Here is a 26,337-nt window from a genome sequence, read left to right as displayed (position 1 = left end):
CTCAGCCTTGGAATCTCCCATATGCTTAAAGCAAGTCACATAGCGAGATGTGACTCATCAGGTTTTTACTGTCCTTCATTGTATGCCCTGGATTTTACCTACGAAGATGCTAAGTTATAAAAATACTTTGGCGCAACCTCTCAATATATCGCAATCATACTCGAATTTACAAATGGCCTCCTGGATGAGTTATTCCCAGAGTGCCGCAATCACTTGAGTTAGAGGCAGTATGATCTTTGAAAGTCGTCATAAACAAGAGCGGGAGAGAGCTGTGGCCGTGGTAAAAGAACTCTCCAGGAGCCGCTGTGATGCCGCAGTGGGCCCGTTGAACTTCTTCAGCGGGGGCATCCGGCCTGCTGTTCCCCTCCCCCCTTGGTCAAACTATCTAGATTATTGCCATCAATTCCCACTGCAAAGTGGCCAAGACCACAGATTCCTAACCAAATCCAGCGTTATTAACTGAGATTTTCTCGAAAAAAATTCTTAAAATCCATGCGAAATAAGGGCTTGCATGACAGTAAGCGGCGAGATATATATAGTTAACTCGGCATATGGAAGCTCCCCGCTTCCCAACCCTTCTTATTCACCCTGCCGGTATCCAATTCAACCGCCCCCTGGGTGAGAAATTCATTCGCAATTCATTGTTTTCAAGCTCGACCATTTCTCCCTTCCCATGCGTCTACTCTCTTTTTCCCTCGCATTCTCGTTTTTAATCCTTATTCTTGCCCCGTCCACCAATCCCGCCTCAAGCAGCTCCCACAGGGACCTTATAGCCCGTGCAACCTGCGACCTATGCGAATGCAGCAATAGGAAGCTAAGTTGCTGGTCGGAATGCTGTACCTCATGGGAAGAAAATGGGTGGGAGAGCGAGGACCCCCTCTCGCCATTTCAAAGATGGGGCTCGCGCCACCCCTACGATCTCTCCACCGTCCCTGAGGGCATTCCCACTACTAATCCCCTTCATGCCACCTTCTCTGCTCTTTTTCTGCTGATCGGCCTGTTACTCCTCTTCGCAGCCTATCGCATCCATCACCTTGCCCTGTTTTTTGTAGGCCTCTTCACGTTTGCCCTGATTGCCTTTATCGCCCTCGCCAATTCGGAGCCCCCGCAGTGTTACCCGAACCGGTTTGCTGTCTATCTGGGGGTATGCCTGGCGTTCGCGGTCGTGGGTGCGGCAGTATGCGTGTTCGTGGTGATCGTGGGGATATTGCTGATTCCCGGTGAGTATATGCGGCTCTTCTCGGCGACGAGGGAGCCTTGGGCTGATCCATGATATGCATCGTTGAGATCAGCTGGGGAGATGTCCCCGCCGATTGAGTCTAATTTGGCAAGTACTCATGCCCAATCCTCTCCTCTTTCTCTAGCTCTTGGTGGATTCGCCATCGTGCTCCACTTCATGTCGTGGCGTAAAGACCACGTCATTACCTCCAACACCGCACGCTACTTCGTGCTTGCCGCGTTCCCTCTTGTGGGTGTCTTTGTCGCCGCTTTCAATGAACCGCTTGCGCTTCAGATCGGGCTCGCCGCCATGGGCGCCACCGCCACCATCATTGGGGTTGATTTTGTCGCGAATGGAGGGGTGCTGAATTCCTTCTGGGACCTGATAGACGACAACCCGTCGCACCGGATCATCTTCAACCCGCAATGGCGGACTTACGTAGAGTTATCGGCCCAGATCCTGCTTTTTCTGATCGGGTTTGCGGCCAGCTTCTTGGTGGTGAACCGCGGGCGGCCATTTGGCGTGCGGTTGCGTAGCGAAAGCGAGCCGACCCTGGTCGAAGCTCCCGCCGCCGAAGAGGCCGCCCCTAAGCCCTAATCCTGCGGTGCCACCCTAACCCCCCCCCCCCCACAAATAGTCGGCTATAGGATAGGAGGTCATGTAATTATTGTATTCCTTTTATAGTTTCAGCAAGGTTTCTGCTTTATCACACTTCATTTGATGCAGATATATATAAATGAGCGTACTTGCGTTTGCTACAAAAGATATTGGGGCCGTGTATAAGTTATCGATGGTTCTATATCCTGCACCCTCCCCCCCCTCCTCCCTCTCATTCCTTTATCGCTCTATCTCATTCTCAGACTCTTGGATAAAGGGATATCTGTTTTAAAAAATAAATTTTATTGTTTATGCACTGTTTTATTTTATTCCTTGCTTGGAGGTTGCCCATCCGTCCGTGGCCACCATCCCGGCGGAAAAGGAGCAACACGCAGCGTGCTACCATCTCCGGCCTGAACCGTGAACACCACGTCCTTCTCCTGACGCTGCTGTTCGATGGCCTCAAGTCGCATCAGTGCCAACCCGAGATTGCGCGCGGACGAGCAGAATTTTCCAATGGGACGGCGCGAGTGAGTGGAGAGGATGTCGGCCCCCGGTACTGGAAGGGAAAAGTTTGCCTTGCGGTCGACGGCGAGTGCTGTGGGAAATCTGGTCAGAGAGGGAGAGAAGAGAATGGATATGTAAAAATTAATGCCATCAAATGATCATTTGTAAATGTAAAAATAGGTGAAGCGCTGCATAAGGTTAAGGCTATACACAAATAGAAAACAAAAGTCCATAAGCTTCGAAGACTCACGGTTCATTTTCGCGATAGAGCGCCACTGGCACAATCCGCTTGCGAATCACCCCCGTGTGATAGGTTCTAATTGTTAACTCCTGGCCAACATAGCATCCCTTCCGGAAGTCAATCCCGCCCATGTAGTCGAAATTCGACTCGAGAGGGAGCGATTGCCCGGGAACCAAATCATCAATGCCCTCGGGGACTCCGAACAATAAACGTCGAAGCGTGTACTCCTCGCTCTCCAGCTCCGTGAATTCGCTGGGAAGTTCCGGTCTTGCTTGCTCCTCCAACACGACAACTCGATGCCCCATTCCCTCCACCCGTGTGTCATACAACCCCACCTCGAATTCAAAACCCCTCTCTCTAACCACAAGACCCCCTCCCGGCACCCCTCCCATGGCTTTCGGAATCTTCATGTCGGGTACACCGGGCCCCCATACACTCCACACACTGGCACTGCCAAGAGGCTGGAGTTTCAATTTGGAGCGTAGAATGTACTTACGGAGGTGAGCCTGGAGCTGGGGTAAAGAGCGGGAATCGCACTCGAGAAGAAATACGGGGTGAGGGAAGGTGAGACCTTTATTTTTCGGGTATATGAAGACGTCATTAAGTACGCGACCCTAGGAGAATCGGAGCGCAGGATTAATAACAATAGGATCGCCATCCATCGCAATGAAATGGCTTGACCGATAGCCTTACATTGGGGGCCAAAAAGGCGGCAAAAAAGCCTGCGCCGCCGTTTTCTATTTTCGGCATATGATTTGTAACCAGGCCCTGAAGGAATTTGACGCTGTCAGCACCCTCGAGCTGGAGAAAGGCACGATTCGGGATTCGGACAAGATGCGGGCCGGCATGAACGGGATCTTCAATCGGGTGAAGGGGTGATTTGGCAGTATTAATGGTTGAATAATGCAAGCGTTGCGGCGAGAGCCGAGTTACAAGCGAACGCGCGAAGGGATACGCCCGCGAGATCATTATTAAGCAATCGACACCAGCACCGATGCCTTTTGCCCAGAAGTGACATTTTGTTAACTTAAAAATCTAGTCATGATTTCCGTGTTTTAGGTTAGGTTCGGAAACCCATATTACAAAGGCCGCTTTTATTTGGATGCTAACGGGCGATTAAGAGAGAGAAACGAGAGAAATAATGAAAAACAGAGTGTATATAGAATAAGACATTAGAGCAGGGTGAAGAGGGAAAGGGGGATGGGGAGTGAGTATTATGCTTTCGTTCATGGATACTACAGTTGGCTCCGAGTGTATCCAATCTAGAGTCCCATCATCCCAGCCGCGAAAAGGGCTACACCAGCGGCACCGACAGACACACCAATGCGCTCCGCACCCGACTTCACAGTCTGACTTGAAGCCGCGCCAGAGCCAGAGATACTAGGCTTCACGGACCCTGACGGGAGGGCTCCCGTCGGAACCACTGAGCCGCTGACGCTGGACACTCCGGCAGATGCCGAAGGGACAGCCGCCGAAGCGGATTGCTTCTCATACGAGCACCAAATGGTCACTTGGCCTTCCTCCGATCCCTTTCCAGGATCATTGGGGCAAAGATTGTAGCATTGCGCGAGCTCCTTCTGGCGCTGGCAACGGCAGGGGAAGTCCTGCAGTCCACAGCTCTCAAAGATTTGTCTTGCGCGGGTAATGCACGAGTCAAAGCTGTTGGTAAGAAAAAAAGATAATAAGGATGATGAGCTGTTGTGTTGGAGGGGGAGGGAGACAGCAGAGAACGGATGAAAAGCCCAAAACGCGGGATGAGACTCACTTGACTTTGGCGGGACAGGCAGCCTGGCAAGATACGAGACTTGCGGCATAGAGGGCGGTAAGAGCAAGCATTAGAGGCTTCATGATGGCAGAATGGATGCGTCGGAAAATTCGTTAGTGAATGACCAAAGATTGGAATGCGTTGGAAGAGGAAGGAACGCGCGCGCGCGCTTTGACAAACGAGGAATGCTATAAAAATAAACCGGACGGCCGGAAAGCATGTAAAACGATGATTTCGGAGCAATATGTCCGCCCAATGGAATCCTGCGAAATTAAAAAAGAAGCTACAGGTTTTGAATCCCAAACATTCCTTTAATTTCTCTTCCTCAGATGTCCGCGCGGACTCAGGCGAAAATGCAATCAAGGAGACTTTGACCGGCGTAGTCGCCGGGGATTGGATACCATCGCAAGTTTACAAGGAGCCAGATAAATTATGAACAGAAACAAACAAAAAACATATATAGATATACACACGTCATTCGGAGCCCTTCAGCCGCCGATAAAGGCCCAGGGCGTGCAAAAAGTAGTAATCACCATAGGGAGTTGCGGTATCGAAAATTCCCTGTTTATAGAAGATGGTACCATTGACAAGAATGGCCGGGATGCGGTATTCTGGGCGGCCGTCCGCTCGGTACTTGGAGGAGGCCAGTGATATCAACATTTTCTCGCCAGCTTCAAAGTATCGCTTTTCATTCGTGTGGTTGAAGAGCTCTAAGAGCCCGCTTGCAGCGACCGCCGCAGCAGAGGTGTCTCGGGGTACATATCCGGCATCTAGTGGCGCGTTGAAGTCCCAGTATGGGACACCGTCGTCGGGTAGATGATCGATAAAGTAGTCGGCCACCTTGGTCGCGACCTGCAAAAACGCGGGATCCTTCGTGAAACGATAGGAAATGGTGTATCCGGCGAGGGCCCAAGCCTGCCCTCGACCCCAGCAGGAGCTATCCGCGTAGCCTTGCCATGTATACTTCCGCAACACTTTCCCGGTGGTCTGACTGTAGGCAACCACGTGGTAGGAGCTCCCGTCCGATCGAAAGTGCTCCTTCAGCGTACGCCTAGCGTGTGAGTCCGCCATTTCCCTGTATTTGCTATCGCCGGTCAATATAGAGGCCGTGTACATGAGCTCGAGGTTCATCATGTTGTCAACGATAACCTTGAACTCATCCGGCGTCCCACCATCACCAGGTCGATTATTCCAACTGCGGAAGCATCCAACCTTGGGTTTGAATCGCGTCGCCAGAGACTTCGCCGCATTCTTTATCACGCGCTCGTAGCTTTTATTGTGCACCAAACGGTAGCCATTCCCGTAGGTGCTCATGATCACGAATCCCACGTCATGCGTTTGGGTGTTGTTCTCAAACGCTTTGACGCCCTCTTGTGAGGCCTCCGCTAATTGCCTCCACTTTGCGTCGCCGGTATGCTCGAAGATTAGCCACAAGCTACCGGGATAGAAACCCACCGTCCACTCTTTCTTCGATGTCTTCCAAGTGGGATTGGTTGGAACTCCAAGAGAAGGATAGTCGCCGGACGGTGGCAAAGTCGACGCGATCTTAGTGTACTGCTCTGCAGCGAACTTGACCAATTCATTAACCGGAAGCATGTTATCTCTTTGCTCTATTGTCCCAGAAAGGGAACGCGTACACAAGAGAAATGAAATGCCTGCAATTAAAAAGGGTATAAGCATATTAATTCCAAGGCAATAGTCACAGATGTTTGCAAAAGTCTACATGAGAAAACATTGAATATATAAGGTCCATCAATATCGAACTTTTCCCAATTTAAGAATCCAAAGAATCTTGTGTTGCCTCAAATTAATATGAAAATCACTGAGCCCCCAGATGCACAGGGGGGACAGGATTACTCAATCATATTCCATGGAAAGGGCTTCTATTGAAGGAAAAGACATCTCAACTTTAATAAGCGGGAGAGTGTATAGCATATATAAGATTATTCAAGATGATTCAAGCGATCACAGAGCATGAAAGCTTGGGTTTGTCCACAAAAGTACACTCCAACATTCTAGGCAGGGAGGGGAAAAGGTTGCTGTGTATGTAAAAGTACATTCGGCGGGAGTTTAGTCGACCACCACCGACCACTCGTGGGGGATCTCGCCATGCTGTGAAAAGGAGGAGTGAAGTTAGTACCCTTTCCACTAGATCCGAACTCGTTGGGATCAAGTTACCTGGATGGCGAGAATCGTGTCGTTGATGCGCTTCGTCAGTGGGCCGGCTTGGCTCTGCGGATTGCTTGGGTCCAGAGGAATGCTCAGCTCCAGGTCGTCATACTGGATATGCTTGATGGGGCTGACGATACACGCTGTTCCAGCCCCAAACATCTCCTTCATGCGCTTTTCTTGCACGGCGCGCACCACCTCGGGCATGGTGAGACGCCGCTCCGTCACCTTGAATTCACCCCAGCCGCGCGCAAGCTGCAGAATGGAGTCACGGGTGACGCCTGGTAGGATGGTGCCGTCGAGTTCAGGAGTGACCAGCTCCGTCTCCCCCTGCTCATTTTCCCAGAAGGCGAAAAGATTCATGGTTCCGACCTCGCAGATCTGCTGATCAGGGCCAAACACCCACAAGTTCTGCTGGAAGCCTTGTGCAGTAGCCTCGCGCTGTGGTTTGATTCCCGGGGCGTAATTGCCACCGATCTTAGCGTAACCAGTGCCTCCCGGCCAAGCGCGCACGTACTCTGAGGTGGCCCGTAGACTCACCGCATTGAATCCGGTCTTGTAGTAGGGGCCAACGGGACAGCAAATCACAAACAGCAAAGCCTTATCGCTCGGAGCGACTCCCAACGTCTCCTGTGTTCCAATCAGAGTGGGTCTGATATACAAAGAGTAGCCCTTCTGGTCCGGAACCCATCGAGCATCTTGCTTCACCAACCGTTTGATGCAGTTTGTCAACTCTTCACCGTCAAAGGTGGGGAGTGCAATTCGTTCCGCCGAGAAATTCATTCGCTTCATGTTCATATCCGGGCGGAAGAGACGCACTCTCCCCTCCTTATCCTTGTAGGCCTTCATGCCCTCAAAGCACTATAAGCAGAGATCAAACACGAGTAAAACATCAACTTCATGCTGCCTCATCAGCCACGGTAGTAACGGGTGCCTTACCTCGAAGGCATAGTGGAATACAACAGCCGATGGCTGCAAGCTTAAATTTTGATAGGCCTTGATCTCGGGTGCAGCCCAGCCTTTGCCGGCGGCCCACTCCACACTCAGCATGTGGTCTGTGAATGTATGTCCGAACACCAGTTCATTGTTTGGAACAAGGGGCTTAGGGTTGGAGGTCGGGGTGATTTTGAGATCCTTGGCCTAAATATGGGGATGGGGAGATGGATTGGAGAAGAAAAGGAGGAGGGGAGGAAGATATTAGGTTAAGACGGCTTCCTGAGCTAAATAGGCCGGGCTTACAGAGAATGTACTCCGAGCTGAGTATTGCCTTTGGAGCAGCATGCGGCTCGGCACCGCACGACGCAGGATGGGAGTGAACATAGTTTCGTGCTTTGCTTGAAAGATAAGATTGAGTGCGAGAGTTGGGGGTGAAAGAGAGGGGAGGAGGAATCAATAGCAAAGGAAACAAGAGATGGGAGATGGTGCGAGTGTTATCCCCGAACACTTGTCAACTCTAATTACTTTGACTCATCTCCGCAGAATTTGTTTCTCACGATTTGGAGACGTCACCCACTTCCACCATGGCTCTAGTCCGTCTGACGCGTCATCACTTTACAGAGGAATTAGAAACACTGAGAATGCAACGTTTATTAAATTCTAAATCACGTTGAAATACACTCTGCAAACCCAATGAAAGGCTATCACGATAGCGCTTTCCCCTTTATTAGCTCATAGAAGCTATTTACAAAATGACTCAAGTCTTATCGTTCCCCAATATGCCGGCACGAGCACCATCCCATATGGCCTGGAAACTCTCCTCTGCAATGAGCGCATACCAATACCTGGTATACCTCGTGTCCACTCTGCTGTAAGAACCCGCACGGCCAAGCCGCCCGGCATCGGCTACAATAACGCGATATCACCCAGAAAACCTCCTGGGAAACCGTCATATCTTCTGAACAATCAGGCTTAGCCAAGTAGAAAGTGTCTCGACACTATGTCACCCATGAAATATCGAAACACCAGGATTAAACACACTCTTAGTACTCGAAACACAAAACTCCTTACACTTCTTATAATTTCAAATACTGGCTTTAGATCTTTTTCTTTTTGCTTTCCTGCTCTTTCCCCCTTAGTACAAATCTAGGCCTAACGAAATACAGGTATATATCTCCCAGAGAACTTGAAAAGAATCAAGGTTAGACCAAGTAGGAGAGATTAGGTGCTGCTTAAATAGAGACATTCGGAATAGAGTTGACTGCCGGTTCGTATGCACTTTCTCTCTCACTCTACCAACACAAATTTTTTCTTTTCCGGTGGTTTTTTTAGTCGGCTTTATTTATATGGAACAGGAGATTGATGCAGGGCGTCGTGTCTAGATACTGTACATGCAAGTGGCCTCATTGGGACGAGGATGGCCCCTATCCAAACTCCAAGGTACATACTCAAGGGATATATGTAATGGGAGGGAGTTTTATTATGCGTTCTTCCTCTTCTTCTTCGAAAGCGTGATCAAACCCAGTTTGTGCATTAGTTTTTTTTTTTACGATCGTTAAAAATAAAGCTGGCGCCAAAGATTCAAACTCGTTGTCACAAGCCCAAAAGTTGCTGTTAGGCAAGGCTTACTTAAGGGAGAGCGCTCTGCATCCTTGCCAGTGGTGATTTAAAGTTTTGCTGCTTTAAAAGTATTTGGATCCAGCAGAAGTATGAAGGTGGGAAACATGCAATGAAATAATTCTCTAATAAAAATACTTTAATTATATTTTAAAAAGTTTTTTTTTTGTTTCATCAACTTTGTGCAGAAAGATGCAATCTAAGGAGCCACATTCAGTAACAAATTCGATCCACCTTGCTTATTGCTTGGAAGATACATGACGTTTCTGGAGGCGGCGAGGGTGGAGGCAATCTCCTTGGAAGCCTCAATACGGCGGAGCTCAATGAGACCTTGGCCGGCCTTGTCCAGAGCTTTAGAGATGGTGTCGGCAGCCAAAGCTTCACCCTCAGCACGGATGACGGAGGCCTGCTTCTCCTGCTCTGCCTTCTCGACAATGTAACGTGCACGCTCAGCCTCCTGCTGGGCAATCTGCTTCTGCTCTACAGCATTCGTGAACTCACGGCCGAAAGTCATATGGGTGATGGAGACATCTTCAAACTCGATATCGAACTCGCGTGCACGCTTCACGAGATCCTCACGGATACGTGCCGAGATCTAAAGGGGGCGGAAATGCCGATGGCAGAAAGCAAAACAAAGAGGGAAAACAATGGTTAGCGTCCAACGGGTGCTCTCTCGTATTCAGCCAAGGGAATTTTAAGATACGCACCACTTCACGCTGCGTGATCAACTCACTAGCATCGAATTGTGCCACAATGCTCTTAAGTACTTCATTGCCGATGGAGGGCAGTACTCTCTCATCGTAATCTGTACCCAGATTCTGGTAGATGTGCGGCAGTTTCTTGATGTTCGGGCGGTGGAGCACACGGAGGGTGAGGGTCACCTGCTGCATATCTTTGGACGAGGTATTGGTGGCGATGTTGCGCGGCTTGGTGCGCACATCGAAGAGCACAGCGCGTTGCAACCAGGGGACAAGGAAGTGGGTACCCTCCGACACTACATCGGATTTAACACCCTGAATACGGTCGAAAATAACAGCACGGTATCCACCTTGCACTATAAGTGACAACAAAAAAAATAATGAGGGGATAAAAACATGGATTAGAATTGAATTGAGTGCTAGCTAGATCGCCAAGCTCCATCGATCTGATTATTAAATAAAAGAGAAAAATACACTCACCATCATACATGGCATAGTTGACAGCACTGACAGCTGCTCCTACGGGAATGGCCCATTTAGCAACTTTCTCAAGAATGGCCATTTTTCTATTTTATGGTGTGATTTTTGCGATCAAAGCACAGGGGGGAGGGGAATAGGGAACGTCAAGGAAACAAACACTGAGCCGAGACGACAGAAAAATCTTTTGTTGACGACGCAAAATCTGTGACTGGGCTATGGGGATAGGCCGAGATACTCATAGGGATACATAAATGAGGACGCTTCAGATTGCAAAATATAGGCCACAAGTGCAAATAGTATGAGGTTCAACGAAATTGCACACTATAATGATAACTGAAATGTGAGAGGAATTTGGCTGGAATTTGTGCACTTTGATAAAAAAAAAATGCTTCACCACGATCATGGAAACGCGTTTATCCTATATTCGACTTGATATCCTCCCTTTTATTGGGATTTCTTTTTAATTTCCCACCTTTCACTATTAGCTACTTCTGCAGTAGCTGAATTCATTCTTCAATCCAGCGGTCACCACTAGACACTCTATTTTATTTGGAGTAACATCATGTCCATTTTCATAGTTTAAGATTTGAAGTGGCCATCGATTTTCCACACTCCTTAAAACTTAAAACTTCATCTCTTTAGCTTGTCTCCATGGGTTTACCCGCAACCTCATCCATGAAAACGGAATAGACAGGCCAAAACCGCAGCTCACGCCCCCGAGCACCGCCACCGAAACTTTAGTCAACTCATGGGAATTAGGACACTAATTCCCATGGCCGGGAGAAGAGCCAAAGCAAAGCCTTGGAGAGATGTATGACAGTCAAGTTCATAGAAATATGCAAGTAGAGCTCTCCATGGGAAAATCAGTTTATTTCAGTACCAGAGAGACCGAGGATGTGGAAACATAACCCAGAAACTGTATTTTAGTGAACTTTGAGGGAAGTTAAATTAGCCGAACATTAATATGTTCATTTTGTACAATTTTGTTAAGATTTATTCCTTTGGTTGCCGTCCATGTCGCCCTTTTCTATGCTCCTCTTATTTGTATTTCAAAAAATAAAGAGACATGGGTACCTACCGAATTCAATGCGCGAGCCTGCCTCTGGACTGATCCTATCTCTCCGCATTATCTCCTTCAAAATTTTATTGATTTCGATGCACACACTCTTGAAAAATAGTGAAATGAAAATATATCCAAATTAAAAAATCCTCACACAATTTGTGACCCACGCCTCTCTTCTCACCTCAACGAAAAAAAAAATTCGAATACAGCTTCTTAATGGCCTTTTAATTCTCATCAACTAAAATAAAACATAACCATGTTATCAACAAAATCCAAAACACGCGTCCAATCCCCACCGGATACCGCCGTTGATCACGCCTGGCCTATACTGGTTACTCTGCTACCCGCATTTGGACCTCTTGCATTTGGGAAACAAGAGGTATGGGGAGACATGGTGTGGCTAGTGGTACTTGGGTTTTATCTTTTCCAAATTGTGAAAGGTTAGTTGCTGCGAATGGGTGAGATTTCTACTCGCAACTTAATTTTCTCCTTTCTTCAACCCCTTAAGCACCCTGGGAATTATATAATCTAACGAGAGCGAAACGATATGCGTGCGAATTACCTGATAGATATCAAGGGGCGTTCACGAGTAAGAGTGCCAGATCGGGCGACAAGGACAAGGGGAAGGCACGCGAGCAGGAACACGGAAAGAATTACAGAAAATCTCCCACCATGGAGGATTCGAATGATGAATTCCTTGGTGGCAACGAAGAGTTAGAGGAAGAGGTGATGGAGGAGAACGAGCCAATAGAGGGGGAGTATGAGGATGAAGAAACGGAAGAAGATCGCGAGCTACGCCATCGTATGGCGGCCCAGCTCCTCGCTCAAGAACGCTGCTGCCTCATTCTTGTCCTCGCCTCACCATTTGTGGCGGGGTGGACGCTGCGCTGGGGCCGCTCCTTTTTAAGCAGCACCCGCTATTTATCTGACCTTGACGTTCGTCTTTTTGTGTTCGCTACCGCGATCCGCCCCTTTATTCATGTTCTGAAGCTTTGGCAAGGAAAAGCGCAGCGCCCTCCCCTCACTCGCCCCCCGCGCATGAACAAGGGGGGAGCCACGGATCGAGAAGTTGAGGCTCTGAAGGGCCACGTCAAAGAATTGGAGTCGTTTATGGTCAAACTCCAGGGTGCGTGCGCAACCAAGGGTGATATTCAGGAGCTGCGTGGCGGAGTTGAGCCTGCTATCCACACTCTCGAGCGAAGGGTCCATCGTTTCACGCGCAATGAGTCTGCGACCGGCTTGTCGCAGCGGTTCTCCCGCCTCGAGGCTCGGTTGCATGAGCACGAGTTGATGTTGCGGGACGCTGGAACATCGTGGAGCGGTTGGCTTGTGGGTTGGATCTTCTTGCCGTTGACGGTGATGATGAGGGTGGTACGAGTTCTGATCGGAGGCAGGTCTGGGTGGACCCTGGTGGGAGAGGAGCGCGTAAGGAAAAGTCGGCCGCCCGCATTACAATTCTAATATCCCAGCACCAAAATTCTCCCCTTAGGCTATTTTTGTGATCTCTGTTTTGTAATTAAGACGTGTGTTGTGATGTGTGTATAGTAGTCTTTTTTTGGTCTAATTTTTTTTTTGGTTGGTATTTCCACTCCCCCATTCTACGTTTTTTTTTTCAAGAGCATTAGTAATAATAACAATATGAAAGATCCAGAGCAAACGATCTGTTATTGTTGCGGGACGGCCATCCCTTGTGATGAAAAGCAATTAAGAAGCCGATACTATTCCCGATCGGGAATAATCCATCTGCAAAATGCTGGGCGACTGACTGTAAAGCTCTGTCTCCATGAAAGCCCAACTGGTTCAATAGCTTTCCTGGGAACAGCCACAAGCATGACGTAGGTGTGGTTATTAGAACTGAGTTTTGGGAGCGGTTGGAGGCCCTCGTCCTCCCGAGGGCCACGACTCCCCTATAACCTAAAGCCCTTGGTACAAGCCAAATTGGAAGGAAATTAGGGGCTGTGTGTGGACGGATGGAGCAATTTGAGCCTTTCAACCGGTGCCTGGGATAGAGAGCCCCGACTCCAGGTGTAGTGAGCCTAATATAACTCAATTATCATTTGCAATACTAGCCTCGCTCTTGCTTAGTTTTACGTTATGTTCATGCAAAATGTTGAGATTGGAAAGCTTATCAATCACACGGGAGGCCCTCTAATGATTACGTTCTCGATTCCAATGAAAGGGCGTTTCTAAATGGATTTTTAATTCGCACCAGCGAAGCTAAAATTAATAGAGTTAACGTCATAGCTTGTGGGCACATGCCGGTCTTTAGCTCCTACGATGCTCTTGCTCCAACCCATCCTACTGGTGAAGCGCTTGAAAGTTGTCACAAATCCTCACCCATGTTCGCAGATCAGTAAGGTGGGCCTGGCCGGCGTGTTGCCGTGGATACCACCTGAAGTTAGGCTGAACTTGATCCGGCGCTGACGAACTTGCGCTCTAGAACAGGAGCGATATTGGCGGAGAGCGCGTGGAGGGGGGGCCGCGGCCGAGGGCAATAATCCGGATATCGTTAACGCCAAGAAAATTAATAGAAATCAATTGTCATGGTTAAAATCAAATCACAGTTGGCCTCACCACATGCAGTATAGTGTTGCAAAACGAGTGTACCCGACCGCGGTTATTATTAGATTTAGAATTTCGTCCTACGGCTGTATTCATTGCTACTGAAAATCACTCCTACCTTATCTTTATTTCCACGTCCGATCCCCAGAGGAGATCTCCTATATATAAGAAGCCCAGCTTTTCCGGATGGTTGCCATACTGAAAAGCAACAACTTTCTCTCCTTGAAAGCTTTGCACCCCTCTCATCCTCTCTTTCTTTCCCATCCACACTAGCTTTTCTCATCACCCACCTCTAGAACAAGCACCACCATGAAGTACTTCACTGTCCTTGCCTTTGCTGCTCTCGCCTTCTCCGCCGTTGCCATCGCTCAGGAACAGTCTGAGACCGAGCCTGAGCAGACCTCCGTTCTGACAGCCTTGCCCGTGCCCACCGGAGACATCTCTTCATCCATCTCCTCCTCCGCCTCTGCGAGCCAAACTGCTCTGCCCTCGTCCACTCCCGGCCACGGTGACAAGAAGAAGCACAAGAAGGGAAAACATCATCGTAAGGGCAAAAAGAAGCACGGCAAAAAGGACTGCAAGGACGATAAAAAGCGCGGCAAGAAACACGGCAAGAAGCACGGCAAGAAGCAAGAGAAGAAGCAAGAGAAGAAGATCGAGGAACAGCCGGACCAGAAGCAAGAGAATAATGTCGAAGAGCAACCCGACCAGAATCAGGTGAATAATGTTGAGGAGCAGCAGGGTGAGTCGCAGGAATGATTGCAACATAGAGAATGTTGTTCCCTCCCCAAGAATCATTCCACCTTCAAAACCCTCCAATCCTTGTTCTCAAAGAAACCAATAGTCACTGCCTAGTATAATTGCCTGCACGTAGCTCCTACAGTAGTTTTATTTTCTTTTTATTTACGGTCCTTTGGAATAAAAGTACATATCAATAAGTGCTGCCCAACCGAGTTCGGCCCAAAGTGTACCCATTACAGTATTAATAAATAATGAAAAATTTTATAATAAATAAGCGATTTGTCAGCCGGCGTTATGGAAGGCACACAAGCTAAGATGTCGAGGAACATAATGGGGCCTTCAGGGAGACAAAAGCAGAGAGGCAGCCTTCGAGTTTAGAGGAAGAGCAGAGGAACGGGAAGAAGTGCCAGGATTCGAAGGGGGAAAGAAGGTTGAGGAGATCATAGGATTGCAGGAGCACAACGAACCGAATGGTTCAGTAATCGGCTCTGGCGCGATCTCCCCTTTCTGAGTGGGCTAGCTTTATTTTTGCCCTGCGAATTAAATTATCCGTGGAGATAAACTTGTACACTGTTGTTAACGGTTTCTTGCAACTAGTTTCTTTTGTCAAGTGCTTAATTATAGATCGCTCATCTTCATTCCCTCCTCTTTAGCTATCCTCTCTTATGCTCATCTGTTAGTGTGGACAAGAACCTTCTCCTGCCTCTACTAGTTCATCTGATTCTCTCTCAATCTTCTCCAGTTTCCGGCCACTGCAATTTGAATTCTTATTCAATTGATTGACCTATTTATTTTCAGATCATCATCGTTAATTTTGCCCATTTCTCTCTCTGCTCTTCTTTCCTACTTGTTGAAAACCTGCATCCATGAGTCGCCATCTCGAAACCCAAACCAACGACGACCTCCTTACCCCCTCCCCTTTGCACACTCCCCGCACCCTCTCCACCCTCTCCATGCGCCCCGTGCGCCCCTCAGCCGCCCTTAGCTACGGCGGCACAGGGAGACTCGACACCCTCACGCCCATGCAGGAGGTTGCACTAGAACGTTTCCGCAGTGAGCTTCAACAGGGCGGATACTTCGATCCATCGCGACATGATGATCACTGTTTACTAAGATTTTTGCGCGCCCGGAAATTCGATCTGGACGCGACCAAGGCCATGTTCATCGCATGCGAAAAATGGCGTAAGGAGTTCGGCGTCGACAAACTGGTGAAAGAATTCGAATTTCCTGAGGCGGAAAAGATAGCGAAAATATACCCTCGCTACGTAAGTTGATGATCTGATCTGAAACTCTCTCCTCGAAGTTTCATTTCGAACCCGAAAAAAGTCGCCCTCCATCTGTCGAGCCCAAATGGTTGCTAACCATACGTTATATGATAGTACCATAAAACAGACCGTATTGGCCGGCCTATCTATATCGAGCACCTGGGCAATATTGACGTGAATGAGCTCTTCAAGATCACTACCGAGGATCGCATGCTCAAGCAGTTCGTTGTTGGGTAAATTTTGTTTTCCAGCTTGAGGGACCCTCCAGGGGTAGGCTCACCTGGTTTCTCATCCAATTAACTAGGTACGAGAAGCTCATCAATCAACGCTTCGTTGCGTGTTCTGCAAAGGCAGGTCGTCATATCGAGCAATCCTTTACCATCATGGACTTGAAGGGCGTCAAGATGATGAACATCACCACCGTTCTTGGGTTTGTCCGCCTTACCTCCTCTATCGCACAGGACTATTACCCAGAGGTAGGTCGTCTCTTCTTGTAGCTCTAACGATGGAACCCATGCTCATCAAGACTTGTTTTGAATAGCTTATGGGCAAAATGTATATCATCAATGCTCCTTTCCTATTTTCCTCCATCTGGGCATTAATTAAGGTAAGAATAGTGCAGCCGATGGGAAGGCTTGGGGAAGAGGCTTTTAACTAATCGGCTTTCCATTTAGCCTTTCCTAGATGAAGTCACAGTCAATAAAATTCATATCCTTGGCTCGCGCTACCAGTCTGCCCTTTTGAAGGACATAGATCCCGAAAATCTGCCGAGCTATCTTGGGGGAAAGTGTACTTGCGCCGAGCAAGGTGGATGCCGTTCAAGCGATGCAGGCCCGTGGCAGAACCCCGAATATTTAAATCATAATTCTGCAGAAATAAACGGAAATCATGAAACCAACGGGAAAGACGAGAAAAACTAAGCGAGGCGATGGTTGGATTATTTTTTTTTTGCCTACTCTAAGAGTCGCACACTTTTTCTTACCTATTCTTTTTTTTTTTGTATTTCTGTTTCATGGATTGGGGTGCCTTTTTTTTATTCTCTTTCTTTCCTAGTTACCCTTTTTCGTAACTGACATTCGGTTTCCTTTATTTTCTATTTAAAATAGATTTTCGCTCTCCTTCGGCCAATTTATCCTGCGGGATATTAACTGGATATTTCTAACGCGTATTCGCGAATTTTAATTATTGCTCTTTTTTTTGGATACTCTTTTTTTTCTTTTTACAATACATAAAATGCAATCAATGGGAGATCGAACCTTCCGAATTTCTACCTTGTCCCAATCAAACACTACCTCCACCTTGAAATCCGCTAATTATGCCCAACTTAGTCTAAAACTTGATCGACTTCAGTCCAATGTTCAGAGATTGTCACGGCAACTTGAGATGGCAGGAGCTCATGCGAAAAACGTGCGAAGACTAGGTGCAATTCATACTGCCATGTAAGTAGAGTAGTAGTTCCCATTGGCTAGGGAAAAATTAGTCGTGGTTACGCATCTAGACGCTAATTGTAATCTGTATAGGTTTATGGGGGCAGCAAGAGTTATGGTTGATGAACCATGTGATAGTATGGAATTAAATAAGTGAGTGGTAAAGGCGGTGGGAACGGGCGAAGAGATAATATCTACTCTACGCTCACTTCAATAATGTCTGATGGATATAGAATCGATGTCGGTATGCAATAGCGGGCCCATGACCATAGAGTTTTGTAGTAAATCACTTTGGTTACTGAATTTGCTTCAATACCTCTCCTCTTATACAGCATTGCTTGTTTAATTATATTTTATTTGTAGTTGTAAAATATATTTCATAACCCAATATAATCTTTTCCTAGGATGAGAGCAGTAACCCTAATAATACGATATTTTAAATCTGTTTTTAGTATTCAAAAGGCTACGGACTGCCCAGTGGAGCTACACCAATTTCTGTACCCCTGATGACTTGTAGCTAGGTTAAGAGGTGGCCCATATAGAACAAGCGGGTTGGAATACTTTGAATCCCAGTGTAACTGTAATATTCTAGCCTATATTTAAGAATGATAGCTCTACCTTGATTGGGGTCGATTACAATAAGCCCGCGCAAACCGCTCATCCTCGCTGGAGTTATTCAGAACATTAATCCCCTTCGACACAACGCTCCTCCTAGATTGCCCAAGCTTTCATACCTATTTTTATGAGAAAGAATAGGCGGAGCGGTCCTGTGCGGAATTCCGGCCCAGTTTCAATACCTGCTGGAGGTTGATTTCAATCACAGCAGTTATTGTGCGTCACCTAGGCTGCGTATAATCTTGGGGGTTATTCAGCCATCGATCATTATACGGCTCTTGCTTTTCTAAGCTATCAAAGCCACCTACCAAAACATTTTCATTAATTTCCAAGATAGAAAGGGGGAGAAGCGGCTTAGCGTTTTGGCTTTTTCACTCAGAGTCGGTTTTATCGTTTGTTGCCTGAGGTATTACAAAACTGAGAAAAGAAAATTTGAGAGCGCAACCTCTTTTTCTTATTAATCTTGGCCAATTGAAGCGCCTCTCATTTCGGCGTAAACAACTCTTTCGCCCAGAGCTTGAGATCATCGGTGGATTTTTACGGCCACTACCTCCCTCCACTATCAATATACTTAACTTCTCGATCAATATTTCTACTCGGATTCCTCTCGATCTTCAAATTCTTCCCTCAGCACGTGATGACAGGACCCACAGTGTCCGCCGAAAGGACAGGTGTGGCAGCCCATATCAGTACCAGCAATACCACCAGCAATAACAATGCAATTGGTTCCCCTCAGCCGTTATCGATTGACGATCTGCACGCTCAGCTCGTCACGATGGGTTTTGAAGATTCCATTGCTCAGCTTGCCATTCAGGAAAATCCAGGCTCGGAGTTGGAGGCAGTAATTGGATGGATCGTTGGCCAGCAAACAGGTATGTACAAGCATGTCTTAGTTGGAGAGAGATTGAGTTGGTATAGTTTGAATGCGGGGTGGCAAAACTATTCTAATTTCGACTCTTGAACGGAGTCATTCATTTAATTTTACTTTTTGCTTTCCTCATTAGAAACGGTGCGAAGAGCTATGAATCACGACAAGGCCTCTTCTAAATATTCCGCACCCAAAAAGGGTATTCTCAAGTCTTCTCCCCAAATCACTAATCGGGCTACCGCCGTATTCAAACGCGATTGGTTTTCCAGTCTAAATGCAAAGCTCAATGGCGCCTTACAACCCGCCTCTCATACCAATATCAACACACAACATAGCGGCGCTTCAGGTGCGCAGTCGTCATTTTTATCCAATGCGTTGAAGAAATTAAACCATACAGCTTCCAACGACGACCGACAAGGAGGCGATGTGGTGCCTGGGGTTGAAGGAGGAGGGGCCAGGAATACAGGATTGGTGCCACCGGTTGGTGGCACGGGTAGCTTGTCCAGTCACCAGCAAACAGATCCACTAGTTACCTCCCAGCTAAAGCGGGTCAGATTTGCACGAGGAGAGAAGTTGACTCATTACGCGAATGAGGTAGACCCGGAACAGGGGAGAGAGGAGAATAGTGATGCTTATCAGGATGCGGAGCACTTAAACCAGGCTGAGTGTGATAAGGGGGCAAAAACAGAGAATGCTAAGGCAATATCAACCAACATGGAGGAGCAGGCTTGCGTTAAGGATAGCCCATCCACCGCGGTTGAAGAGGATTCGCTTGAAGCTTCTTCGTTATCGGTCCCGGGAACGGCACCGGGATTCGGCTCATCGTCGATATCGCCGAGCTTCGAAGATTCTGCATCGCCCGTTTCTCCTGCCGAAGCTCTCAACTTCTATCTCACCACCTGTAAGCAACGCGAAGAGCCGCCCCTAGATCGTGTTATCCAGTGCCTCCAAAGAGCATCAACATCACCCGATCATCTCGAGCTTGATCTCACCGGCGCCCCATTGGAACGGCATGTCATAGAGCCTCTCGCCGATCTGCTCACATTACGATTTGGACTACGACAGCTAATACTAGATGAGTGTGGGATAGAGAACGAGTGCTTGCGAATTTTGTTACATAGCCTGGTTCTAACGGATGAGATTGAGGTTTTAAGCTTAGCTGGGAATCGCCGCATCAAGGCAGATGGTTTCAAATATATCGCTATATATATGAATAAGGTGCGGGAGTAGTTCTTTATTCCCCTCTAGTCTCATTCCTTTTTTTATTTACTATTAACTCTTTTTTTATAATCTATAGTCTGAAAATCTTCGCTCCCTCAACCTCTCCAATACATACCTTGATAAAAAAGCTGCTCAGCTCATCGCACAGGCTCTCTCGCCCTCCCCTTCTTTTCCAGATTCCCCTTTCTCTCGGTTAGAAACGCTCAAGCTCGACAACTGCGGGGTCAAACTGCCCCTCCTGGAAGTTTTGGCCCCAGCTATACGTCGTTCCGCGCTGCGCACGCTTTCATTACGGAATAACAAAATCACCCATCAGGGTGCCGTCTGGTTAGGGGTTATTCTACGTGATTACGAGGACACTCCAAGTCGCTCGGGAACTCCCACTCTTGCCACCAGCGATACCTTGTCGTCGAGGTCAGTGGGGATCGGTTCCCAAGACAGGGCATACAAACGTGGGCTCGAGGTGCTAGATGTGTGCGGAAACGATCTCCGAACCAACGGCGTCCAATACGTGGCACAGAGCCTGCGGCGAAACCGAAGTCTGCGCGAGCTTCTGATCGCCGATAATCGCATCGACTCCAAGGGACTCACCTTTTTTGCCGAAGCATTAAAGCGAAACCAGAGCCTGGAGATTCTGGATTTAAATCGCAACCCGCTGTCCACCCCCACCCTTGAGGGTATTCACTCCCTCAAAAATGCGCTGACCCTGAATCGATCCTTGCGTGGACTCTTCCTTGCCGAAACGGGGCTGACTTCCGAGGGGGCGATTGCCCTGGCTGAGAGCATCACCGAGACGAAACACCTCCAGCACCTCGATCTGACCGGGAACCCTAGGCTGGAGCTGGCGGGTGTGCTCGCCCTCAGCGTAAGTGTGAAGATGAACTGGAGCCTCACATGCTTGGATGTGAATGTACCGCCCAATCACAAAGACATGGCGCGACTAAGCAGAGAGATCGTAAGTGTGTGCATCCGGAACGCAGAGGCCGCACAAAACCCCGCGGGGGATGGAGGAAAGGATCGGGCCGCTCTAGCTGCCCCTCAACCCCTAAGTACGTATCGTGAGACGGAAAGATTGGCCGAGATCGCTCGCCTTAAATCGGAAAAAGATTTCCCAAAACAGTCCACTGAAGTTCAGGAGCCCCCGCGAGTCGCCGACGAGAGGGAGAGAGATATCAAACATGCAGAAGAAAGTGTCGCCAAACTTGAGGAGTTGGTTGAGCTTCTGCGTAAGAGCAGAGCACGCGAGGAGGAGTGTGGGGCGGATACGGAGGCGGGAGTTCTCTATGCACAATGTTCGAGTCTCTTGGACCGTGTCCGTGCTCATATTCGGGAATGTAACGGGGGCGAGGAGGCGGTGTTGAATCAGCTCTTGTCTGTGAATGATCGGATTGCAGCAGCACTCGAGCACTATCGAGACGCACAAGGGCTTGGGGCGGTAGATGAAAAGGAGCCTGAGCCTCTGCGAGCAGCATTTTCAATTGGCGAGGCCGAAGAGGATGACACCACCTCGCGCCCATTGACTCAGCCCTATGAAATGTCGATGGCACGCAATCCCGAACTCACGGTGAACACCTCGGACTTTGTCATTGCGGACGAGGAGGAGGAAGAGGATGACGCCAGCTATAAATCGGCGAGCCCATTGGAGCTGGTAAGAAAGGTGAAGGAGATGGGTGAAGGTGAAGCTTTACGGCGAGCAAGAAGCGTAGAATTGGAGGAGGAGGAAGAAAGCGAGAGAGACGAGGCTGAGAATGAAAAGTCGCGCACTGACTAAGAGTGAGAGAATGCAAGTTGCCACGGTGGGGTTCACCCGAGCGCCCGCGATTCGGCCCCCAATATCCATTTGCACAACCATACCGGGGACAGTTGGTTTTTTTTTAATTTTTGGTTTTAACTTTCACATTCATAATTGCTGCTTGCTTTTTATTTTATATTTCTTTATCTATGGCCAAGTTATTCTTCGATTTTTTTTTATCTGATAGATATTTTAATTGTTCCATAATATTTTTTGCTGATTCTTTTATTGCAAATCTTTTATTTTTTTTTCGCTTCTTTCACTTGTGTTATTGTCTGTTATTATTTTCTTCTCTTCTCTTTTGGAAGTCCGTTTTTTCTTTAGAATTAACCACGAGAATTCCTCTTCCCATCCATTTTACTATGCTGAACACTGCCAGCTATAGATAATAAAACAATTCATACCTTATATCCGGTGGGGAGCATTTGAAGTGATAGTTATAAAGGATTTCGCTATCGGGAGAGAAAATGTGAAGGTATCGGTGCAAAGTCAACGAAGCTATCGTCGTTGTGAGACAAGAGGAAGCAGATCGCTGATACGGAGGTAGAGAAAAACCAACAGATTTGGAGGGGGAAAAGCAGCAGGGACGAGTGGAAGATGCCTACCATTGGCAACTTCACCTGCAAATGATGTATACAAGTCATCATTTAGTCATTTTAACCTTTTATTGTCTCTATTAACTGGGTAAATGGGTGAAACAGCGCCAAAGGTTGCCCCATTTCGTAAAGGAAATATAAGGAAGAAAATGGAGAGTAATAAAAAAAAAGAGGCTAAATAACAAAACAAATGCAAGGCAACAATAGTGTACACTAATATTTGATTTTATCGTCCCTAATTTCACGTATCTATTAAAGACGAGAAAGCGGTTAGTCCAGGTTTGATTCTGAGTGCCGCGGCGTATTTTTTATTCCCATTTACCTTCAGACTTTCTCGATCGAATACAAAAGGCACCCGGCCAAGCGTTCCATCAAATCGGTTCTTCAACACCTCCAAGTAGCGGACCCCCTTCTCTCCCTGCTGGATCACGACCACATTATCAGCCTCCTGGGTGACCTTGGCGCTTCCGAATATGCTGTTCACGCTCAGCGCAGGATTCTCATCCTTTCTTGGGTGCACTACCAGAGTGACGTGGACATTTTGCTGGGTGGCAAACTGGCGGAACCGCGCGAGCACCTCATCCTGAAGCTCCCACCGCTCGAGTGAGGAGTGCCGTTGACCAGACAACATGAATTGGAGATTATCAATCAGAACGTGCTGGACATCGTAGGCATGGAGGGCGTGGAGCATGGCCTCTTCGACAGTATTGATATCGGTGCTTCCGAAAAATCGGAGAAAATACATTGGTATCTATGGGGTGTGAAGGAGTTGAATTGTTAGAGTTGAACTGTGTTCCATCTAATCCTAGTGAAGCATCGCCCTATCCTTACTCTCTGGAGTTCATTGGCCCATACGTCAAACTCCTCCGGCACGGTCGATAAATCGCGCTCCGCCAACTGCATCAGCAGCTTCTTCGCCAGCCGTACGTTGGGTATCTCGAAGCTACCCCACAGGGTCGGGATCCCTTGTCGAGCAATATCAAGCGAGAGCTGGCAAAGCGTGGTTGTCTTTCCTATGCCCGTTCGCCCCGTGAACACGGTCAGCTCGCCGGGCCGATGCCCTTTAAGGAGATTCGTGAGTGCGGGAAAATCGCGGAAAGGAGTGCCGCACACTTGGTCCGGGTGCAACACTTCTCTGTAGACAGCGTCACGGAGGTCCGAAAAGTCGATGATTTGATCATGGCCCAGCGGCTTCGCTTCGGATAACAGTTTCCGTAGGTTGCTTCCGCGAGCCAAGGCCTCGTGTGCGCTTCGGGGTCCGTCAATCGAATCTCCCCGGGTACTCACGATGCGACACCTGTGTATACCCAATTTCCTCACAAATTTTTCCGCAGCAGATCTCCCATTCACATCGTCCTCGAGCCACAAGTAGATCTTGGAGAAGCGCTCTAGAAGCGGCACGACCTCGACGGGCAGCTGGTTTAAGCTCGGAAGCGAGACGGAAGGCACGCGAGTTTCCTGGAACGCCGCCATGCAGTCAAGCTCATTGGCAGTAAGGATGATCTCCTCTGTGTTTGGGTGCAGTAAATGGTATCCAAACAGACAAGGGACGTCAGATTTAGCTCGAGTGGCGGGGTCAAAAGCGATGAGCTCAGATGTTCCCGGACGGACCGCTTTGATGCGTACAGTTCGATACTCGATGGTGGCGAGATCTGTTTCTGCAGGCTTCGCCGCATCTTCGGCTGGCTTGGTATTGTCGGTGGCGGCCTTTTCATTATTGGACTTGCCGAAATCCGGACCCATCATTGGAAATGTGACACATATTTCCCCTTCTATTTGGGCCTCTAGCTCCTTTCCATGTGCAGCCAACTTCGTCTCCAGTGACGCATACTTCGCCACTCCAACACCAAATTTTTGCAGTGTTTCTTCCCTAATCCCGATCTCGATCATCCAGTCCCGTACAGCCGGATACTCATTTAGCTGTTCAGGGTATGCTTCAATCTCAGAGATCGGCCTAGAGAAACTTATCTCATTACCAGCACCTCTTTGACCTCCCGCATCTTTCAATGTGGCATCAAGAATGGCGAACGAAGGCTTTGCCACGGCACTCACAAAATCGCTCCAAGTTCCGCGTGATAAACAGGATGGACACTGGTATTGTCCTGTTCGAAGATGGATGCGAGCTGTATATCGACTTGCTCGCGGCTTTGGCGGGCAGTGTGGACACGGAACGAGTGCCTCCTCTGTCGTCCCTTTCAGCGGCCGGGGAAACTGTTGATGCCTATCTAGAAACGAGCGGACTTCGTCTGTAGTGGGCTGGTAATGGCGAGAGTAGATGGGTGTGAAGGATGAAGGGGATGTGGAGGGAGATGTGGAAGGGGATTGCTTAGATCTGATGATGTGTTTTGTTGTACCTGCATATCGCCTTAATAATGTTCGGGAAGATGACAGGGGAAACGTGCGTGGATATAATCGGAACATGGGAGGTAAGAAGTGTTACGATGCTTCAACTAATAACTTAGGAAGGGAAAGATCAGGGCACTCATGAATGTGTCGACAATGCAAACAAGTGGCCTTTGGGACGAATTGAAGCAATTTGGCCACCAAGTCAGGACTGGTAAAAAAAAACAAAGGAAGCGCGTCACACCACGCGATTTTCTCTGCCTAGCCATGGAGAACTCATTCACACTCAGCAAAGGGCAACAGGGTGTGGCTCAGAATGACTGCTACCAACGGATTTTAATACATAAAGGCTCCCAGCCTTTTATGTATGGCCTGCACTTGTGAGGGCAAAGCGCCAGCAGCCATAATTAATGTCTAGGATAGTTCAATAGCACAACTCCAAATTCATTATTATGATTTTTTTTATTAAGTGACTCGTATCATTTGAAGTGGAAAGGAGCAGCTTGCAATAATATGATATTTTCGAGTTCGGGCTGCTCAAAGTATAATATCTACGATCAGTTGCAACCGAGATGAACGTTTAATGCTACCATTGTATAATTGGAGTCTAATATAAGCTACTCTGCTAACCAATGGCATCATGCCCATAATGGATGAGTAAAGATAAATATGCGTTCTGTAATATCGACACAAAGTAGTGGCTACTATCTCGTTCGAAATGATTTGTTTGCTCTCTCTTCATTCCGCGGGTCTAGCCTTTACAAATAACCATCAAATCTCGGTTAAGGTTGGTGTAAAAGTTCACAAAGAAAGCCAATATATGCCCGATTTGTAACAAAATCAATCTGTTTTCGTTCCTCTAATTCTTGAAGGCCAAAGCTTGGCGGGGAAAAAGTATAGACGCCCTTCTTGACTATAGAATCAGCTCATTGGAGCTGATTCTCGTAGTAGTAATCTCGTACTCGTATCTCATAGAAAGGACGGCTACAATAAAAGTCTCTCTTTATGTAATCTATGCTGGCTGTGGTGACCGTCAGTCAGAGTAGATCACTGGCTGGGGGAATGAATATTCAAAGCCAAGCCAGTATCGAGCGGATGAAAAAACATAAATGATTTAGAGACAAATGTTGGCTTTGAACCCTTGATGCTGGTATAACCATATTATTAAACCGGTTATTTCCACTCTTTTCTATAGAGAGATTGTGCCTTCCAGAACGCAGCCCGTACAACCGCGGCAAAACTTTTTTTTTGCGAAATAGTCGATCTCTACTCTAATGGTTGCAAGCGCCTATTCGTTCCTCAGGAACCCGCTTGCACTGTTACAAAAGTTTGTTACAAAAGTTTGTTACAGAGATTGTCTTCTCCAAGTTTCCCCAAAGTCAAAAGCGATCTACAGGAGAATATGCCCGCCTTTGCCGCCTGGCCGGCACATTCAGATCATCGCTTAAGGGGAGCTGTACGACTCCCATAGTCATGGTCGGAGAGAGACCGTCTCAGTTGCGGGTGTCGAGCGCAATAACATCAGAATAAGGCATAGGCGTCCCTTCGCCCGCTCATTGATGTTGTGCCCGGAAGGACAATGAATCGCTGCAAGATATTTTTCATTGTTTTCGTC

The 26,337-nt window shown here is 47.9% G+C and overlaps 14 protein-coding genes across 14 annotated transcripts; 8 read left to right on the top strand and 6 right to left on the bottom strand.

Annotated features, from left to right (window-relative positions):
- Window positions 1–673: 673 nt before the first annotated feature.
- On the top strand, window positions 674–1,273 carry VTP21DRAFT_5034 (uncharacterized protein; the record flags this gene model as incomplete). The annotated part of the gene is made up of 1 exon (XM_069395512.1): window positions 674–1,273. The coding sequence occupies one exon, from the start codon at window positions 674–676 to the stop codon at window positions 1,271–1,273; it is 600 nt and encodes a 199-aa protein (XP_069248650.1).
- A 27-nt stretch (window positions 1,274–1,300) lies between these two features.
- Window positions 1,301–1,816, top strand: VTP21DRAFT_5033 (uncharacterized protein; the record flags this gene model as incomplete). Its single annotated transcript, XM_069395511.1, has 1 exon — window positions 1,301–1,816. One exon carries the CDS (start codon window positions 1,301–1,303, stop codon window positions 1,814–1,816), a length of 516 nt encoding a protein of 171 aa, XP_069248649.1.
- Window positions 1,817–2,142: 326 nt separating this feature from the next.
- VTP21DRAFT_5032 (uncharacterized protein) lies at window positions 2,143–3,533 on the bottom strand (the record flags this gene model as incomplete). Its single annotated transcript, XM_069395510.1, has 3 exons — window positions 2,143–2,425; window positions 2,574–3,178; window positions 3,258–3,533. The coding sequence occupies 3 exons, from the start codon at window positions 3,531–3,533 to the stop codon at window positions 2,143–2,145; spliced, it is 1,164 nt and encodes a 387-aa protein (XP_069248648.1).
- Window positions 3,534–3,826: 293 nt separating this feature from the next.
- Window positions 3,827–4,412, bottom strand: VTP21DRAFT_5031 (uncharacterized protein; the record flags this gene model as incomplete). Its single annotated transcript, XM_069395509.1, has 2 exons — window positions 3,827–4,223; window positions 4,330–4,412. The coding sequence occupies 2 exons, from the start codon at window positions 4,410–4,412 to the stop codon at window positions 3,827–3,829; spliced, it is 480 nt and encodes a 159-aa protein (XP_069248647.1).
- A 391-nt stretch (window positions 4,413–4,803) lies between these two features.
- VTP21DRAFT_5030 (uncharacterized protein) lies at window positions 4,804–5,925 on the bottom strand (the record flags this gene model as incomplete). Its single annotated transcript, XM_069395508.1, has 1 exon — window positions 4,804–5,925. One exon carries the CDS (start codon window positions 5,923–5,925, stop codon window positions 4,804–4,806), a length of 1,122 nt encoding a protein of 373 aa, XP_069248646.1.
- A 474-nt stretch (window positions 5,926–6,399) lies between these two features.
- On the bottom strand, window positions 6,400–7,818 carry VTP21DRAFT_5029 (uncharacterized protein; the record flags this gene model as incomplete). Its single annotated transcript, XM_069395506.1, has 4 exons — window positions 6,400–6,441; window positions 6,508–7,359; window positions 7,438–7,638; window positions 7,738–7,818. 4 exons carry the CDS (start codon window positions 7,816–7,818, stop codon window positions 6,400–6,402), a joined length of 1,176 nt encoding a protein of 391 aa, XP_069248645.1.
- A 200-nt stretch (window positions 7,819–8,018) lies between these two features.
- VTP21DRAFT_5028 (uncharacterized protein) lies at window positions 8,019–8,410 on the top strand (the record flags this gene model as incomplete). The annotated part of the gene is made up of 2 exons (XM_069395505.1): window positions 8,019–8,082; window positions 8,166–8,410. 2 exons carry the CDS (start codon window positions 8,019–8,021, stop codon window positions 8,408–8,410), a joined length of 309 nt encoding a protein of 102 aa, XP_069248644.1.
- Window positions 8,411–9,250: 840 nt separating this feature from the next.
- On the bottom strand, window positions 9,251–10,311 carry VTP21DRAFT_5027 (uncharacterized protein; the record flags this gene model as incomplete). The annotated part of the gene is made up of 3 exons (XM_069395504.1): window positions 9,251–9,646; window positions 9,759–10,105; window positions 10,230–10,311. The coding sequence occupies 3 exons, from the start codon at window positions 10,309–10,311 to the stop codon at window positions 9,251–9,253; spliced, it is 825 nt and encodes a 274-aa protein (XP_069248643.1).
- A 1,237-nt stretch (window positions 10,312–11,548) lies between these two features.
- Window positions 11,549–12,753, top strand: VTP21DRAFT_5026 (uncharacterized protein; the record flags this gene model as incomplete). The annotated part of the gene is made up of 2 exons (XM_069395503.1): window positions 11,549–11,732; window positions 11,801–12,753. The coding sequence occupies 2 exons, from the start codon at window positions 11,549–11,551 to the stop codon at window positions 12,751–12,753; spliced, it is 1,137 nt and encodes a 378-aa protein (XP_069248642.1).
- A 1,410-nt stretch (window positions 12,754–14,163) lies between these two features.
- On the top strand, window positions 14,164–14,613 carry VTP21DRAFT_5025 (uncharacterized protein; the record flags this gene model as incomplete). Its single annotated transcript, XM_069395502.1, has 1 exon — window positions 14,164–14,613. One exon carries the CDS (start codon window positions 14,164–14,166, stop codon window positions 14,611–14,613), a length of 450 nt encoding a protein of 149 aa, XP_069248641.1.
- An 848-nt stretch (window positions 14,614–15,461) lies between these two features.
- Window positions 15,462–16,780, top strand: VTP21DRAFT_5024 (uncharacterized protein; the record flags this gene model as incomplete). Its single annotated transcript, XM_069395501.1, has 5 exons — window positions 15,462–15,860; window positions 15,975–16,093; window positions 16,165–16,336; window positions 16,402–16,467; window positions 16,535–16,780. 5 exons carry the CDS (start codon window positions 15,462–15,464, stop codon window positions 16,778–16,780), a joined length of 1,002 nt encoding a protein of 333 aa, XP_069248640.1.
- A 313-nt stretch (window positions 16,781–17,093) lies between these two features.
- VTP21DRAFT_5023 (uncharacterized protein) lies at window positions 17,094–17,444 on the top strand (the record flags this gene model as incomplete). The annotated part of the gene is made up of 2 exons (XM_069395500.1): window positions 17,094–17,299; window positions 17,381–17,444. 2 exons carry the CDS (start codon window positions 17,094–17,096, stop codon window positions 17,442–17,444), a joined length of 270 nt encoding a protein of 89 aa, XP_069248639.1.
- A 1,095-nt stretch (window positions 17,445–18,539) lies between these two features.
- Window positions 18,540–21,762, top strand: VTP21DRAFT_5022 (uncharacterized protein; the record flags this gene model as incomplete). The annotated part of the gene is made up of 3 exons (XM_069395499.1): window positions 18,540–18,774; window positions 18,907–19,988; window positions 20,068–21,762. The coding sequence occupies 3 exons, from the start codon at window positions 18,540–18,542 to the stop codon at window positions 21,760–21,762; spliced, it is 3,012 nt and encodes a 1,003-aa protein (XP_069248638.1).
- An 830-nt stretch (window positions 21,763–22,592) lies between these two features.
- VTP21DRAFT_5021 (uncharacterized protein) lies at window positions 22,593–24,800 on the bottom strand (the record flags this gene model as incomplete). Its single annotated transcript, XM_069395498.1, has 3 exons — window positions 22,593–22,628; window positions 22,702–23,130; window positions 23,211–24,800. 3 exons carry the CDS (start codon window positions 24,798–24,800, stop codon window positions 22,593–22,595), a joined length of 2,055 nt encoding a protein of 684 aa, XP_069248637.1.
- Between the last annotated feature and the right edge of the window lie 1,537 nt (window positions 24,801–26,337).

This window comes from Calcarisporiella thermophila (assembly GCF_041956535.1).
Source record: "Calcarisporiella thermophila strain CBS 279.70 unplaced genomic scaffold VTP21scaffold_20, whole genome shotgun sequence".
Taxonomy (NCBI): domain Eukaryota; kingdom Fungi; phylum Calcarisporiellomycota; class Calcarisporiellomycetes; order Calcarisporiellales; family Calcarisporiellaceae; genus Calcarisporiella; species Calcarisporiella thermophila.
Note: the sequence above shows the minus strand (reverse complement) of the source record. Positions and strands in the feature narration are given on the sequence as shown.